The sequence below is a fragment of the Leguminivora glycinivorella genome, chromosome Z (assembly GCF_023078275.1).
Source record: "Leguminivora glycinivorella isolate SPB_JAAS2020 chromosome Z, LegGlyc_1.1, whole genome shotgun sequence".
Lineage (NCBI taxonomy): Eukaryota > Metazoa > Arthropoda > Insecta > Lepidoptera > Tortricidae > Leguminivora > Leguminivora glycinivorella.
The window spans coordinates 42068789-42088132 of record NC_062998.1 but is presented as its reverse complement, the minus strand read 5'-3'; the positions used below and the strand labels follow the sequence as shown (position 1 = coordinate 42088132).

The window sequence follows — 19344 nt, the reverse complement described above, 5'->3', positions numbered from 1 at the left end:
TATAAAATATACCTATATCTAGTATAAATATTTTTTCCTATGTATAATATGTATATAAACACATATATGTATATGAGCTATATATTACATAGACAACAAGTTCAAGATGAGATCCTGAAATGTTTTATGAAAACATAACGAAAAAACGTGATTGTAAAAAATACAATACGAGAAATCTATTAAAAAAATACGTTAGAAATATTATTATAAATAGAACTAATGTTTCTGCATTATCAATATTTTTCTGTTAATAAAATAACACACACACATAAACATGGCTGTATGTCTAAAGGGCCCTTAACCCCTCGAATAAAAGCTAATTTCTTTTAGAATTTCAGGCGAAAACGTCTTTTTAATGGCACTCAAAGAAAACTTTATAAGAACACATACGAGTACAGTCACCGGTATAAATAAGTGATGATTTCTGTACCTTGTCACATAAAAATCTTGTTAGAAATGTCATAATTACGAAGTTGTCAAATGATTAAAAGTGACAAGGTACAGAAATCATCACTTAATTTGCCGGTGACTGTACAAAATTAGTAATTTTTTTTTTAAGTCGAAGGTTGTGTCTTAATCGGACGTTATTGTTATTGTAAAAACTTTTGTATTACCTACTTTGTGAACGTACAAAATACAAAACCTAATACCTGTTCATGAATATTTGCCAGACTATTGGTAGACGCATAATTATAATATTTTCGAGTCTTATGTCTCTTCTGGAAATCGTGATGTCCAGATAGGACCGCACTTACGGTGTACCGACAACTAAAGTAGATAATTTAATTTATTTAGTAGGTAAGTTTTGTTGGTGTTAAATAGCCATTGCTTATTTTTTGTTATCAATTAAATTATTGCGATAGCACAAACGTGACTAGCGGCAACGGCATATACCCACAATGTATAGATAAGCGTCATACACGAATATAAAATAGAAGAATAAAGTTGCCGCTAAATATTAGTATAAGATAAGACAAGCCAGGAGAGTAGGAATATTGAACTGCGAGTGGTTCAGAATATGGAATCTTGACTGTCTCGAGGGTTTCAAAGCACTTAGCATAAACAAATTCTTCACCACACCAACATGAGGAAAATATTAACTCTAAAACATCAAAGGAAATCAAATCCATCAATTCTATTAAGATTTATGATTCAAAATCATCAACTGAACATCAATTCTAGAAATGTTTCTGCATGAAATTACTTTGCACTCTTGTGGATAAAACGCATTACGCAACTTTGTCATTCGATTTTGAAGTATTAAGAGAGCCCTTACCAGTTGGTGTGGTGAAAACCAATTTTCACTCGCTACGCTGGCGTTTCTATATTGGAATCTTTTGCTGGCTCGGGTATCAAACTTGGAATTTGCGGTTAAACAACGACTTTGCCCCTTTGTAAAACAAATAACTATTCAGTAGACTTGAGATGTGAACGGACGACCACATGGCTGATACTTAGGATACTTACATAGGTAACAAAGATCGCCCTTAGGTAATGACGAACTCCTTCGAAACTTCCAATGCTGTCTATGAGAGGTTTTGAATAAAGTTGTCAAAATTATTGCACTGCGTTTACGTCTTCCATATTGTAACCGTATTTTATAATTTTGTGAACGGGGACCCACTGAACGTAGCGCCACTTAAATATTCTGTATTGAAAATCGCTTTATTTCGTCACACGAAAATCTGTGAAAAAAAACGCCATATTGAAATAAGAACTATAGAAATTGAAAATCTATTGGTGTGTGTCGTTTTCACACGAACCCGAAATCAAGCGGACGAAATTCATATGAAACAAATTCATGGACACGATTTCGCCGAAAGTCTGTGAAAAATGGCATTTTTGAAAAAGGGCGGCTAGTAATTTATATCTAGTGGTAAAACACTTGTTTTCGATTCTGTTAGTAGAATTTAAATCGTTAGTAGTGGAAATATTATTGAATGAAATTTACGAAATCTAAATGGAAATTAAAAAAACGGCTCCCTGTGCCAGTTTCCAAAGTTATGAATATAATTGTATAAAAATACTCACTTTTGACATATTCCCGAGAACTTGAACGTTTAAATCTTACCTAAATCTGGTTAGTAATTAATTATAATTAACGCTTAGGTGTAGGTATACCAAAATAAAATAAAGTGATATGTATTTAAAAATGCATTTTATTAATAGCCATTACACTACCTACTACCATGTCGTATCTATAATATAATTAATCCTAGGTTCTTATTCTAAATATACCTACATTGACACAATTAAATCGACATGAAGAGGATATCAGACCACTAAGCAGTTAGTAGTTTAGATCAACATATTTTTGTTTTCGAATCCTGTGAGTAAACATATACTATACATGGCCCATTCAAATCGGTCAGTATGGGAAAGTCTGAAACTATAAGACATACGAAGATTTGTTCTTAGGAACCATGTCACCGATTTTGATAAAAAGAAAAACTGCATTCATACAATTAAAAAAAAAGTGTACCCAGCTGGGGAATCGAACCCGGTTGTTTTGAAAAAATAAACTTACACTATTTCTATTCAGATATCGTTTGTGTAGGTCTTAAGCAGTAAATATCTCTAAGAAACATAAGGTCTAAAATGAATAAGATGCATTTTTTTCACATACTTTAATTTATCATAGTAGGTGACCACCGTCTTTTTCAATACAATATTCAACACGTCTGGGTAATGATCTTACTATTGCATTTTGTATCTTCATGTGGTGAATCTGCGTTAAAGTTGACTCTATGGCTACTTTTAGGTCTTCAACGGTGTTATAGCTATTTTTGTACACTGTTGTAAAGATGAAGTGAACTTGCTGAATATTGTAACGGTGGTCACTTTTAACACCTACTATGATAAATTAAAGTATGTGAAAAAAATGCATTTTATTCATTTTAGACATTATGTTTCTTAGAGATATTTACTGCTTAAGACCTACACAAACGATATCTGAATAGAAATAGTGTAAGTTTATTTTTTCAAAACAACCGGGTTCGATTCCCCAGCTGGGTACACTTTTTTTTTTAATTGTATGAATGCAGTTTTTCTTTTTATCAAAATCGGTGACATGGTTCCTAAGAACAAATCTACGTATGTCTTACAGTTTCAGACTTTCCCATACTGACCGATTTGAATGGGCCACCCTGTATACTATATAACTATAAATAATTGAATGGTAAGGACCATTGCGAATAACCTAACTACAACATTTTGATTTTGTAAAAACCCCCGGAAATCAGTCCACTAGATTTCCATCAAAGATGGCTGAGGCCCTGGTTTCTCTGACCACCCGTCGCCGGCGGCCGGCGACCGACGCGTGTCCGCGACCTTCGACGTTCGAATATTATGTTCGGGAATGTTTGAGGGTGGTTTCTCTGAAACGTCGCCGGCGGCGGGTCGGTCGACCGGCGAAGGTCACACGCCGCACGCGTCGGTCGGTATCAGTTTTGTAGAATAGCAGCGGACGGCGGGTGGCGTCTTGGTATTGAAAATGACTAATTTTAGCAAAGATAATGATGAGATGTTAATAAATCTAATTCGATGCAATCCTATATATTCGACGCATCTGATAAAAATTACAAAAACAACAACTTAAAGCACAGAACATGGGAAAGTATCAGTGAAACAATGAACATTCCAGGTAAGTGTTTATTTACTATTTTAAGGGATAAAATCAGTATTTCATCATCTTCCTCCTCTAACAGTAATAATGTAAGAATTTTTGCGTTCATATTGCTCAGAGCACACAACACAACAGTTCCAATCGCGGGCACAGCGCGAATACCAGAGCCTCTGAGCCGCGTCGCCGGCGACGGGTGACCGAGGGCCAGAGAATCCACGCACCCGCGACCGACGGCGTGTGGCACAGCGTTCGACACACATCTAGACGCCGCCGGTCGCGTGTGGCGGGCCAGAGAAACCAGGGCCTGAGAACACTCCCGACTAATTCAGCTTTTATACACAAAAAACTAAATCTAAATCGGTTCATTCGTTCGGGAACTACGATGCCACAGACAGACACACACACATACATACAGACACGTGAAACTTATAAATAACACCCCTTCGTTTTTGCGTCGGGGGTTAAAAACACAAAAATCTTGACCGGATTTTTGAATTTGATTCTTTCCTTGCGTCGCCTGCTCAATACTACTACTGAGGAGTGAGGATCGTGGACCACATTATGTATTCCGGATGTCCTTATAAGTTTAAAAAAATACTTATGTTCTGTAGTGTGATAGGCCACACTCACACTATTATATTCTACATAGTTGTTCCTACACCTACAGTAAGACTACGCATCCCTTGAAGATGTACGTCTTAGGGCCAGTTGTATCACCCACATTTGACAGACACATCATCGTCAGGCAACAGACTTCTGTGGAAAATCCCATACAATAAAATTTTACGAATGGTTTAACGGTGACAGACGGTTTGATGCAACCGGTCCTAAGAGTGCCCTTATGACCTATTAATTCGTATAAGATGGGTGCTTAATGTGTGTTGAAAATTACGTTATGATTAATGTAGGTTTAAACATATTTGGTCTCACCTATTTATTATGTTTATGCACAACGGTAAGAAGTAGCTTCATCCGAATGAGACAGTTGAAAATTAGGTACCAAGAAAGAGAGATTCATATTTTTTACTCATTATTCTGATTCGTACACGAGCTGTCCCAGTAACTCATATGTCCCTAACTTAATTACACTATTTACTAATTGGAATTCCAATAATAGAACTACTCGAATCATCAGACTTATAAAAATATACACTAATAGTCTTAAACAAACGATTTAATCGATTTCTAGTTTTCGGAAGCTGCCTTCGACGGCGTCAGGGTTATGTGTGGTCTTACTCCGAGAGGTGACGATGCCCTTGGAGCTGAGGATCTCCATGTTGTCCAGAGAGAGCAGCTTGTTCCTGTGCTCGCTGAGCAGTGTCTTGGTGTGCTGGATCATGTCCTCGGTCTGTATGGCGCCGCCGAAGCTGGCAGGCAGGCAGGCTGTGTCGATGTGCTTGTGCAGGGATTTGAGGTTATGGTGGATCTGTAGAACGTTAAAAGATCTGTTAATGCCCGAATACCCGGGCCCACACAGCGAGGCAATGTGCTCGCGCGGCAATTGTCTAGTGTAAATATGCCTCGGCCGAGCATATCGCGCGTGATGCCTCGGCCCCGAACGTCCACAATTCCACATTGAACATTTACCGCGCAAGCAGATTCCATAGAGACGTGTCTCTCCTTGTGTGGTCTCATCTCAGCTATTGTTTGTTCTTAGGGACCTAAACTACAACTAACATCACCTACTTTCAGTCTCGCCGCCATCTTGGGAGGTACCCTGCTGGCTGCAAAGTCGATGACGTAGCGCACGGTCGCCGGGAGATTTATCAGGTGACATTCTTTATGGCGAATCGGTAAAGATTGCTGGAAAACACAAAGAAATACTTTTCAAATTGAAAGTTGTTACTACGTCAAGTTTTATAACGAGTAATATGTACGGCAACGAACATTATTCAAATGATACCAGTTATTAGGTAAAATAATTTCTCGTACGAGAAGTGAGCTTCAATATAAATCCCCTATAATAATAGGTGAAGAAGTTTTACCTATCAATTATATGTTAGGTACTAGGGCTTTTCCTAAACTAAACATGATACCAGTTATTTCTCTACAGAACTTTTCTTGTTATGAAATGCATAGGCGTTAAAGTTACAAATAACGCATTCACGTCACAGACTAACCTCCTTATTCATAAACGTTCACTAAAGTTATCAAGCCGATAAAGTTCCTTTGTCCCTTTCTATCACACCAATACGTCGGAAAGGGATAAACGAACTTTATCAGCTTGATAACTTTAGTGTATGATTATGATTATGGATAAGGGGGCAAGGCTTTATATTTCTTGGTAATGGCAGATAGACTAAAGCTGAATACATGGCGACCAAAGGTTCGATTTGCTGCAATTTCCACCGAAATATGGTTTTTGTGCCGAAACATGATAAAGCCAAAATTACTGGGTATTTGAACATGTAGGTACTTACAAATCATATTGGGCCCGGGTCTTACAAGGTTAAGTCTGGTTTTACCGAAAAACAGTTACTGCGCATCCAAAAATCTCTGATCTGTCATTTCTCGACTGGACATCGTTGACGTTTGAGAGGTCACCTCACCTGGGCCTGTAGCGACTAGTACAATCGTTAACGCTCCATGGCGAACGATGCGCAACTAGCTCTGTCACACTTATACGGATATTGCTTGGCTACAGGCCCTGGGCCTTCGTCCCTAGAATCTCGGTTAGTACGCTGACTCGCCACTCCCGACTTGACGAGGCGCGCGAATTCAATCAGGTTCCAAGCGGTGATGCGAAGTGTCTGTACGCCCCAGACTGTCGACCAGCCAGTCCAGCAGGCAAGAGTCACCTCTCCCCACTTGATGAGGCGCGAAGTATGTCGTGTTCCGGTCGGTAACGTGACGTATCTATACCCACACGCCCCAGACTCGACCAGCACTCAGCCGGCAGACTCACCTCTCCCCACTTGATGAGGCGCGAAGTACGTCGTGCTTCGGTCAGTAACGAGACGTATCTGTACCCACACGCCCCAGACTCGACTAGCACTGAGCAGGCGGACTCACCTCCCCCACTTGATGAGGCGCGATTGGCGCGAAGTACGTCGTGCTCCGGTCGGTAACGTGACGTATCTGCGTGAATGCACAAACGCTCACGAAACAAAACGCTCGTAGATATCTATCTCTATCACTCTTGCGTATTGGCGCGACAGAACCAGACTACCTTTCGCGGCGTTTCGTTTTCGTTTCGCTTCGTAGAAATGCCATTCGGCTGCGAGGCCTGTACCCACACGCCCCAAAATCTCGACCAGCAGGTCCAGCAGGCAGACTCACCTCTCCCCACTTGATGAGGCGCGCGAAGTCGGTCGGGTTCCAGGCGGTCACGTGCGAGGCGCTGGCACCGGCCACGTCGCCCACGTGCGTGAACCCGCACACCTGGTCCGTCGGCTCCTCCAGACACGTCTCGTATACCAGCGCGTGCGCCCGGCACATGTCCCAACACGTGAACTTGCTCGCGTTAAATTTACCTGGAATTTTATGAAATTGTATCGTTAAAACTCAGAAACTTTTAGCTGTACATATATCGTTCCCGCATTTTTATAGGTACGTTTTTAATATTACTGTCAAGTGCAATACTCGTAATAGTAGTAGTAGTAAACACTTGATTGTACAGAACAAATAATATGTACTTATCGAAAAAATCGTCTCATAACTATGGTACTACGCTCTTATTACCTACACTGGACTAAGATGCTATGGGACATATTTTTGAGTAAAATGTGTACACCCATATTTTTACACTTGACTGTACAATGAGTAAGTATCCGTTTCGGCGCGTTGTTTACTTTCTCCATACATATAATGTGTTTTCCGTCACGTTTGCGCTGTGGAGTGACGTATACTAAAACATCGAAAAATCATGGTAACGCTCAGTTTTTTTATTCGCTAGATGAATGAACAGATTGATTTTCATAGAATAACCGAGTTTTTAGTTGAGCGAGCGAATTTCATCGAATTTACTGTGAGTTCAGTTTACGTTGCTTAAATATCGAAAACGCTACGAATAAATGTCATTTTCGGTTCTACATGGTTTTAGCAAGGACGATATAATACGGGACAGACAAAGCCCATACAAAAAAGCATACCCCTGAAATGTATGGGCTTTAGGCGTAAAACTAGATGGCGCTGTTTCACAGCCTGGAAGTGGGCCAAAGTCATATTTTTTCCAAATATTTCTGCGCGTTTTAATTTTTTTAAGAACAAATGACATGCTTCTTTATTTTAATTTAATGAATTAATGATATCACGTCAATACACATTTTGAAAAAAAAAAATGTAGGCTTCATCAGTGTAGTTATGATAGTATTTAAGGTGGCGCTAAAAATACGAGGTACGATTCTTAGTATGAAGATTGTAAATCCTATATAAATTATCCTTGGTAATACTATATCCAATGATGCATTTTGTTACTAAACAATGACTGTAATTAATAACGCTTTCGGAATTAATTCTGGATATGTAATACATATTTAGTACGATAATAGACATGTTATAATTAGTTATTGATTCAAATTATGAACTATTATCTAATTTTGAGATTAATATGAATTAGGTAAGTATTTAGTTTAATTAATATTTCACTGTTTGTATTTCTGATGTGTAATGTATGTGTGCATTGTTAATAAATATGAATAATATACATACCATGAATTATTGAAAGTGATTAAACACCCTTCGTCAATCATGTGTGATTATCGCGATTAATTGTTACGCTATTCGTATTTCTAGCGGTACAGCAATCCTAGATAGAAAATTATCGAAATCCTGTGAACTGAAACTAATTCTTATGACGCACATAAGACAATTATTATAAAAAACGCGGTTAAATAATTGCGATCGAGTTAGGTAGGTACTAATATTTCCACTACGTCATAGTGGAAAATCTGTTAATACAAATGTATGGAAAAAACAAAAGCGAGCGGTTCTTTTATGCGTTGAACGCTGCGTTAAACGTACCTAACGCGAAATATCAATTCGGAATGGAACGGCGGAAATGATTAGGAAAAATGAAAATTGTAGAAGCCTAACAGTATTTTCTAACACATATGTATATTTATTAGCCTTGAGAATTTAAGGGAAGGTAGTGTTTTTTTTTAAACTTTGTAGCAAAATATTGCCGTTGGGACGAACTAGCTAATATGCAGACATTAAACTTCGATACGAACTCTACTGCGTCCTAAAGTTTCATCCTTGAGAAAAATTAGGAAGGTCTGGCGGCTCTGGACTCTGGCCCTACAGGTACTTAGGGCACTAATACTTAGGGCCGGTTGCATCAAATCGTCTGTTACCGTTAAAGCGTTCGTTAAAATTTTATTGTATGGGAAGTTCCATAGACATCTGCTGCGTGACGATGATGTTTCTGTCAAATGTGGTTGATGCAAGTGGCCCTTAGTAGTAAGTATATGAAAATATATAAATACTAATTATAAAATATTAGCAGCAGCTAGAAGGATTAGAATTTTATGTATTACATGAAAGATTTAAAACTAAAAACCAACACAAAGTTAGTCTTAATAGAGTCTTAGTGACCTCGTTCAGAATGCCCATTACTTTTTATTACAGGTGTACTCTAGTTATTGTCGACTAGACAATATGGAGCAACACTCACTAAACCTCGTCCCCAATCCATCTTCGGTCCCACTAATGCAACGACCTTCAGTGTCAATGATCACAGATCACTCACAATACCCCCTTAAATATTCATGAGCGCCAAACAATAAGGAAATCGCGGCCCGAGAGAGAGCAATCTCATACACAAATGTTATCTCGATTATGTAATACAAATCTTACTTATGCTGTAGACTATGACCCGGCGACCCATGTTGTCGCGCACCGGAGACACCATTATGTACCTATAAATTAGGAAACTGTGTTGAAATTTCGAATTGTTTTTAGGTTAATTACTAGTTAGTACTCCTATTTGCGTAAGATACGTTACGCTGGTTTATTATGGGGCGCTCTGACTGTCAATTCGCCGGACGTCGGTTTGTTAGAAGAAAAAAATGTCACCGCCGAATAACTGACAGGTCGTTCGACGAATTACTAGTCAGCGGGCTCCTTTAGAGGCGCGCTGATAGAAATCCGTGGTTTGTTGATACAAATGTGTAACATTCGTGACTTGGCTTGTGTAAATATTACTACGTTGATCTGATATATCCGAAATGGTTACGCAAATAATGAGTACCTACTCGAAATCATAGATACCTATTTCTCAAAGGCTTACATTTTAATAGGTCTACATATATGTATGGTAGTTACATAAATATTTAGGAGGACGGAAAAATACGTTAAGTATGCTCTTTGACATGCAATTGGCCGAATAATTTGCGGCGTATGCGGTACGTTCCATGTGGTTTAGTGAATTGGTGGTAGAGCACGGCAAAAACTATCAACCATCCCACTGCACTGCTAATGATTAAATACGCTACATACTTACATGAGAAAAATCGCTATAATAAGTATAGGAACTTATATTCAAATACTTATAGAACAGGAAGAGCTTTCAGCATGAAGAGCTTTTGGTTGATAGTAAAAAAGTTTCGTTGATCCGCATTTAGAAGGGTCAAAAATAAATATTATTGTAACATTTTCGTTAACTTTTTTTGAACTAAATCTTACCCGTTGTTTATGATCTCTCTTATGTTTGCGTGTTCACAGTCTAATTGTGAGAAACCTTCCGGGTACAACTTGCGCAGGTTCAGGTATTTTAATAATGTCTGTTGTGCCATGGGTATGCTGTATTTCTTCTGTCTCAGGAATCGCAATAAGAAAGATTCATCTGAAACAAGCAAAACAGTTTAGCCAGAAACCAGTCTTTAGGACGTCGAATCATACTTAGTGTAAAGATCCATATAGATAAACTTTTGTAATAGTTAAATGTGTCTTGAGCGTACGATATATTTCTTAATGCGGTGCATGTGTGAACGCAACAGTTCATGTGTTTATAATTTGCTTAAAAATATTGGAAATATTATTCAAAAGCAAAACAACATTCATTCTCACTTCAAGAAAACTCTCAAATTTTGTTAGGATGATTTTTAGACAAATTAAATTCCTACCTTATGCTGAATTTTAGCTATGTATCTAATAAACTCGGAGTAATAGTGAAATTATATAAATATTGCTCAGGCAACTAAGTATACCAGTTCCAAAGTAAGAGATACCTTTTGCCAACGTAGTGTTATCTCTTCGATCGTTGGTGTACTAAAAAGTCAGCGACGCTATTTACTTCGTTTACTCATTTTTGTGCTTTGCTCTCCCATAGCAGACCCATAGCCAACCAGTTGATTAAAAGCCACGATTTTCTCGGAACTACATATAAGACTTAACATGTAACTTATTCCACACTGCAGTGCACAAATGGGCGACGCCTAGCAGGAATCTAGACTTTCCCTCTAGCTTCAGGTATCAAAAGGAAGTTCGAAACTTTGCGGACGAAGTTTCCAGAAGGCGAATTCTAGGGTAAACAGAGGATTTCCTTTGAAAAGAAAGCAGGTGTGAAATTAACCGTTGGGAAAGTTTACTCCGTTAATTAAGAAGTGCACAAGTGTGTACCACACGACACACTTCACAAACGCTTCACATTTGTGTCTTGTGCTGAAACTGAACGAAGAGTTTACTGGTTAGTGATTTTATCGATTATAATTTGGGGCCTGAAATGTGTGTGAACGTCAGCGACACTAGCACAGTATAATAAAGAGTACTGTCGTACAGTATGGCCTCTCCCGCTCCCCGCAGAAAGTGCCGCCCACCCCCTCTCGGTTACCTCATAGTTACCGTCTGCCAAAATTGCGAACAGTCGACCTGTCATATTTCACTCATACAAGCATAGTACGCGTTCACCTACACGAGCTTAGACTGTGTGCTGGGAACGGGCCTCTTTCATATATTTGATTGCCAGTGTCCAAGGTGTGACACTAGCGAATGAGCCGCGGTAGCGTAGCGACTGGTAAGTACTAAGTTCCCTAATGGCGGGAACCTCGCGAAGTTCGCGCGCCGCCACGTTCATGACGGAGCACGCCGCGCGTCCCATCACCTTGTGCTTTTATGTATCCTCTGCAGTTGTTTTTAACCCCCGACGCAAAAGCGACGGGGTGTTATAAGTTTGACGTGTCTGTCTGTCTGTTTGTCTGCCTGTGTGTGTGTGTGTCTGTCTGTGGCATCGTAGCTCCCGAACAGATGAACCGATTTATATTTAGTTTTTTTTTGTCTGAAAGTTGAGTTAGTCTGGAGTGTTCTTAGCCATGTTTCATGAAAATCGGTCTACTATGTCGCAGTCGGGGGTTTTTTCAAAATTTTAATTTTGTGGTTATTAGCGGAAGGATACCTTGTCGTACGTTGGTGACGTCCTTATTCTGTCGGAGCCACTCCCTCATGAGCCGGAGCGCCTGTTCCCTGGTGGCGGGAGTTTCACGGAGCTCGCGCGCCGCCACAGCCGCCAAGGAGCGCGCGGCGCGTCCCACCACCTCGCGTTCGCATTTGTCGCCCCCGCAGCTCCAGGTGCTCACAGTCAGCAACACGCTTGCTGTCGTCATTGTTCGAAACCTGTGGTAAAATGTTAAACTTGTCAGCCAGTCATGACACTCATGACAGAAGAGTAAAAAGGACTATGTGGCCTCGGTATAATGTATACCTAATGACGACGTAAACTATCTACAATTAAGGGCCGGTTGCACCGAACCGTCTGTCGCCGTTAAAGCATTCGTTAAATTTTATTATAGAATAGAATAGAATAGAAATCTTTATTTCTTAGAATATGGTACATACAGAGATGGTCAAGTTACAATTGGTGCGACATATTCTGCCTACATCGGCGTAGAAATATTACAATTTATTAATAACTAAGGAACTCGTTAACTGAATAAAAACACATGTCTAATAACCAACCAAACATTTTCCTCTGGAAGTTATTTAAATCTGTTATTGATGCAATGTCTTTAGGAATCTTGTTATACAATTTGATTGCCATAATATATACATTTTTACTATATAGATTAGATTAGATTTCTTTATTTCATGATAAAAATTACACTATAAATTTGTTACATGCCAAAGTTATGTTTATCTTCTCATCATGATCGTCGAAAATTACATTATAAATTGAAAATAATAAAATGAATATTTTCTCCCAATAAGGATCGTCATTTACAAATAGAAATACACAAAACACAATAAAATTAAGAAATGAAATAAAATCCGAAGTCAGTGTAATCAAATGCATGCTATCACAAATTCAATTCCATGTACTCATTTACAGAGTACAGAGGGTTATCTAACAAAAGGTTTCTCAATTTGCGCTTAAATGCTTCGTCATATGGCTCATTCCTAAGATCGGCAGGTAAGTGTTCGTAGTAAGTAGGGCCGATGACACGCGGGTTCTTTCTTGAAAGTGCCATGCGACGGGGGACTGTTCTCAGACGGCCTGTAGCTCGAAGCTGTTTGCCCGGACAGGCAACGCGAGCAAATTGAGATATGTTTTGCCTAACAAATAACAGTATATCAAACATATATTGTGCGTAGTGCGTCATTATACGTTGAGAAATAAAGAGCTCTCTGCAAGGGTGCCTGTCTCTTACTCCAGCAAGTATACGTATTGCACGTTTCTGCATTATAAGGACTCTTATTGTATCTGATGAGTTTCCCCAGAGCAGCGATCCGTATGCCATGATAGAGTGGAAATGCGCAAAGTACACCTGCTTTAAGGCTTCTGCGGAGATAAGAGGCTTCAGCTTCCTCAACGCAAACGACGCACCACCCAATCGATCACAAAGATTGTCAACATGGCGCTTCCAATTCAGAGTGTTGTCAGGAACCCTAAAAACTTACTCTGTTCGCACACGGGCATCGGAAAATATATGCTTAATCTATCTATGTCTAGGAACGTATAGTTTATGTGGATACCTCCCAGTAGTCTTATTATGAATAACATCATGTAGTGGAAACAGATCTGGATGTTTCTTCACAAATGTGACAACTTCATATATATATAAGCAGGGCAGGGGAAGAATTTTTAGTTCTTTAAATATTTGCCTACAGTGGGCTAAATATTGAGCGCCTGATACAGCTCTAATACATTTTTTTTGCGTAATGAATGCTCTCTGAATATCTACTGAGTTGCCCCAAATTATCAGTCCGTATCGTAAAATCGACGATACATATCCATGATATGCGGAGAGTGCAGCCTCTTTAGATGATATAATTCTAAGCCTTATTAGTGCAAATACAAATCTGTCCAATCTATTACATAAATTATCAATGTGTAGTTTCCAATTAAGATGTTTATCTATTGTCAAACCAAGGAAACAGGCGGAGTCAACTGTATTTATTGTATTTAAATTAATATTAAGATCTACGTTCGGAGAATTATAGTTTTGAAAATGTATTATATTAGTTTTGTCTGCGTTTAGTTTGAGTTTATTATGTATGGGAAGTTCCATAGACCTCTGCTCCGTAACGATGATGTCTGTCAAATGTGGTTGATGCAACTGGCCCTAAGTGTTATGTGGAACTTAAACGCTTTTACTCCTGTTTCATAAACGCTTACACGGTTTCATGAAGTTATGTTAGTAAGTGTTCGATCTTCGATTTAGCAAACTGAAAAGGGAAGGCGATTACTGAGTCTAGAAACCAACAAACACACTTTAGGGCGTCTACTTAAGAGGATACGGTAGCGAAAATGCTAAAATGGAAAGCAAGCAATGGAAAGCCCCTTTCAACTTGGGAATTTTAGTTAAATATACAAGTGTTATTAACTAGATTTATCGAAAAAAATTGTCCATTAAGAACAACTCAGTCAAAAGATATTTCAAAAAAATCTTTAAAATCGAGGTTCCGCTCTCGACTCTTTCCTCCTCCAAAACTTAATCAATCGGAACGAAATTTGAGAATCTGAATAACAATGAAATAATCTATGTCGGACCGTTTAGCTTTTTTGGTTAATTGTTACCAATCTTGAGTATTATATATAAAAAGGCCGTTTTTGGAAATTTTTGATTGGCTCTGGAATCTTTAAAAAGCAGAATATCAAAAAAATCAAAACGGTCCGACACAGATAAAAATCATTGCTCTATCTTCAAAAACCAGGGAGGAAATAGTCGAGAGCGTTTGTATGGAGAATTGACCCCTACCGTATCGTCTTAAAGGTCTTACCTAAGTGACCGACTTTATTAGTTTACTTCGTGTGTTCGTTGCGTTTTTGAATATATATACTTATTTTTTTAATACTTATAAGCAATTAAGGTAAACGAAACACTAGTTACCAATTGCACAAAATATACACACAAATGTACAAATGGCAGACTTAATGCCAAAAGGCATTCTCTACCAGTCAACCATAGGGCCAAACAGAGATTCAATACAAATAATGCAGAGAGAAAACAAAAAGATAATGAACTAAGAAGAAAAGCAAAATATGTATAGACTACATATAATTTTACATAAATAGATATTTAAATATTTTAAATATTACATATAAATCTCATCGTCATCATCTTCGAATTAAACTAATAATATGTGTAAATACCTAAGTATTAATACTTCAATTTCTATTAAGTTCACGATCATCATTTGTCATATGTTTTGCAAGGTTCCTTGGCAAACAAAGGTCAACTCAGATGAGTTGCATGTTGTGTCAGGGTCAAATGCAATACATTGTGCTTCAAGTGTAATGAAATTATGCATGCCAATATTATATCGGTGACAGGAACCGTGTTATTTAAAGTTATGTACTTATTACATATTTGTCAAGAGGAAGGTTTTTTTTTTCAATTTGAAACTGTTTTAATACCAACGGCCCTCGCTATTCATACGGGTGACAGGCGCGGTGGGCTAGCAACCCGTCATTGCAGTATTACAATTTTGTTTTCCCCTCACTAGCTCGGAAACACGTGTTTTACCAGCGGGTAAAAACGCATTTTATCCACTAGTGGGTAATGTAATTTGACCTTGAATAAAGTCAAATTAACTGCTTTAAAATTGATAAAAGTAGTGAATCTAGTAATAAAGATGATTTACCACCTGTGGAACTACTGGAAGCAATGATAAACCCATTTTTTGCGTTGTAGTTTCCTCGCTATAGTGAGGGGAAAAGTTTTGTGTTACACTCGGGTGCAAATGTATTTTACTTCTCGTGTATTAAAAAACTCGCAAGTTCAGGATTCTATTCTCGAACCACTCGCTGCGCTCGTGGTTCAACTATAGAATCCTTTCACTTGCTCGTTTTTCAATTCCACACTCGGCGTTAAAATACAACTTTGCCCCCTTGTATAACAAATAACTATTAGTATGAATGAACCCCTAGAACGCTAATACTGGTACTGCAACTTGAGCAATTTTATGTCCTCTGCTTACCACTTTTGGGAAAACAGTGAGTTTATGTAGGTATGTAAAAATGTCAACAATAATTTTACACGAACTGTCCTTAAGGTCCATCATTGGCCGAGCTAGTGATGAAATAGACAACCAAGTGAATGAAATCGTAGATAATGAATGGACTTTGTAGAGCGCCTTTTATGAAAATCCAAATCACATGAGTAATTAGAGTAAGGTGCACTAGGGTATTTTCCGAATGATTTTTGCACTAGTTGATAAGGTGTATGTGTTTCCATGAACCAGTCAGTACAGGGTGTGACAAAAATGGTGGTGATCCGTTTAAGGCCGTATTCAGTATCGTATTCTCATCAGGAAAAAGTAGGATAAAAATTTTTTTTCGCAAAAAATTTTTTTTTCTTTGTATGGAGATTCGACCGATTCGCGCGGCCCGGCTCATACAAAAGTGAAATTTTTTTTAGCAAAAAAAAAATTTTCTTCTACTTTTTCCTGATAAGAATACGATACTGGGTACGCCCTTAAACGGATCACCACCATTTTTGTTACACTCTGCATAGCAAAGTTTTTAGACGGAAATAGTGAATAACACACTTACTAGATGGAATAGCCTAACAATGGATTACAAAATTTTTCATAAATAATGTAAGATTTTTAAAATACAAGCATTTCATATCTAGTTTGTTTTTTCAGTTGCAAACGTGCAATTCCGAATTGGTTCGGGTAAATCCGAATACACTTGAATTGGACAAATAAATGATTCTGTATTCTGTATGTGTATGTCGCATAAGAAACATATTACTTTTTTGATTGAAATTACCCTCCCTGCTCTTTTTACTCGATTAGGCGTATAGGAGTACTTATACATGTGTTTGTCAAGCTTTTATTTCGGATTTACCCGATCAGGAATCTGTGGTACTCAAACTTTAATGACACATTTGTATCCACCATCAATAGTTTCCTAGGGGTCGACTTATGATAATGTACAGACCTACTTAATAAAAATCCACATATTAAATGCTGTCTTTAATCTTAAAAAAAAACGCAAGTAATGCACATAAACTTAACCCTTAAATGCATGAATTTTTCTTTTAACGAGATATTAATATATGTTTTAGACAATGGTTTTCAGACTGTGGGAAAAATAATAAAAAGAATATTTAATACCGATTTTAATACCAAATCAGTGTTAGAAGTTAAATAGGCCAAAACTTATTTATATAAATATATAATTATTGGTAAATTTTATTTGTAAAGTTTTACTACTATTAGAAAGGTACACTATTTGTGAAACCCCCGTGATAAAATGTTTAAACATAAACTAATTACTAACTCCGAAAAAATCTGCCTAAATCACATACTAAAAATCGCCATCATCCTGTTTTTTCACACTTTTCCGCCATTTCATCTTTATCCTTAAATAATAAATAGTAAATTCGAGGCGAAATATTATTTCGTTCCCCTCGCCTTCGAGACAACGGGGTGTTGGGGGTCAGAGGCCATAGCGTTCATACGGGAGTTGGGACTTCAGCTGAGGGAAAGGACCTCCGATGCTCGTGCGGGCTCGTACCTGGTGCAAAGGTTGTCCATTGCCATCCAACGTGGCAATGTGGCAAGTTTGATGGGCACCTTTGCACCCGGTACAGCTCGCGGAGGTCTTTTTTATTAGTTTATATATATTTTAATTTAGTTTTATTTAAATTTTTAAGGTACAATAGTAAATCATAATATTATTTAATTTATTTAATTATTTATTAAATAATAATAAATACTGAATAATAATTAAGCTATAAATGTGATTTTGGATATCTACATATTGAGCCACAGGCCATCAAATATGTGATGCATATATACATCACCATGCATTTAAGGGTTAAGTGGAAGACCTCCTAGGCCTTTATCAATCCATGTTGATGACACACGCGCTTCGTTGAAATTCACCGAACGGACCTGAAGGCAAATGTTATATAATCCGAATAACAAAAGAACTTAATTTTGTTTAGCGATGGTTGTCTAAAATGTCAAAAAAGCGAATTAATTTGATGCGCCACAAGCGTCTGTCTCTGTTTGAACGTCAAACAAATGATGTAGCCGCGTTTACATTGCCCGACCCGAGTCAAATCGAGTAGGACATGCACATTAATTAAAACGCAAAATTGTTTTCGGCTATATTTCGGTTGATTCCATTTTGGCTACATTGTAATAGAGAATTCACAAGTCAATAGGTAGTTCATTCCACACATTAAAAAAAAAAGATTTTATCTATAATAACCATGAATTAAACAGGCTAATATCCTGTTGACAAGCTAACAACTAACTAGGCTATCGAATGGCTCGCACCTGCTTCTATTAAGCGGCCTCATTTGTAAATACATATATTATTTTAAGTAGTGCTGTTGTCAGGAGGAGCAGCGGTGACAACGGTGGGACGCTGAGGTCCTTTTGTACCGACGTACTCTCCGACATTACCCACGACCTCCCACCTAGATTCTGACCATGAATCAGGCGGCCCAAACGCTTCCGGCTGGATCGCAAGAGTCCCGAATCCTCCCAACACGCCAGGACTACAGTGATCCAGCTTACTTATTACCAGAGCGGCTTCTCTGTAAGCCGCCGGATGGATCCTCTCGATTTCGCTTCGATTGAATCCGCATAATATTTGACGCAACGCGGTCAGATCGTAGTATGTGTAATCCTCTGGCTCCTTTCCGGCGAAATCTTCCCGCACCCGGTCGGCTAGCGCGGCAATTTGTGCTTCATTTAAGTTGTAGTTCAGACCAAAATTTTCTATCACGTCGATGCTACTCAAAGTCATGTTAGAGAAATGCTCCGGGGAGATGGCCGGAGTGACCCAGTGAAGCAGCGTAAGAATGTTGTCGGGCACGTTAGCTACGCCTCCGTAGTAGTCGACGATTGTAGTCCAGATGAATGAAGCTTCCTCATCCTTCATCTGCTCTCGGCCTAGGTGAGCCATACATTGTACCATATCTTTCGGCGGAATCATCTGTAGCTCCTGCAGCGACAGTTTCTTGTCAACGGGCAACTCCAATATCTCGTCGCAGGTCATGGCATAAGAAATTGTTAAAAGAGAGAGCAAAATCGTTAAAATGTTACTTGTCCCGTTTAGCATATTGCGACGAAACAATTGCAGCTCGTCTCTGCAAGGGCCGTTTTCGTGGCTCCGTTAATGCGGCCCAAATGATCGCCTCATTCGTCGGTATAGCCAACTAATTACTTATTTAGACATCGGTAGCATGCACTCTCGTATACACTCAGGGTGATTTATTGACGAATCAAATACAGCAGGTAAGTTCCAAATTTGCTGGAAAATGAACAGTGCGGATTATTAGCGTAATTCAATTTCCATATTAGAGAATCGGAAGATCCGC

The 19344-nt window shown here is 38.4% G+C and overlaps 1 protein-coding gene across 1 annotated transcript in view; it reads right to left on the bottom strand.

The window, feature by feature from the left end:
* Window positions 1-3637: 3637 nt before the first annotated feature.
* LOC125241362 (retinaldehyde-binding protein 1-like) overlaps window positions 3638-19344 on the bottom strand; it is a 30788-nt gene continuing 15081 nt past the window's right edge. Inside the window, exons 2-7 of the mRNA XM_048149809.1 lie at window positions 11958-12175; window positions 10250-10409; window positions 9422-9483; window positions 6905-7098; window positions 5312-5428; window positions 3638-5051 (exon numbers count right to left, since the gene is read on the bottom strand). Coding sequence (XP_048005766.1) covers window positions 4800-5051; window positions 5312-5428; window positions 6905-7098; window positions 9422-9483; window positions 10250-10409; window positions 11958-12165 — 993 coding nt within the window. The 5' untranslated portion in view covers window positions 12166-12175 and the 3' untranslated portion in view covers window positions 3638-4799. The remainder of the gene's footprint in view (window positions 5052-5311; window positions 5429-6904; window positions 7099-9421; window positions 9484-10249; window positions 10410-11957; window positions 12176-19344) is intronic.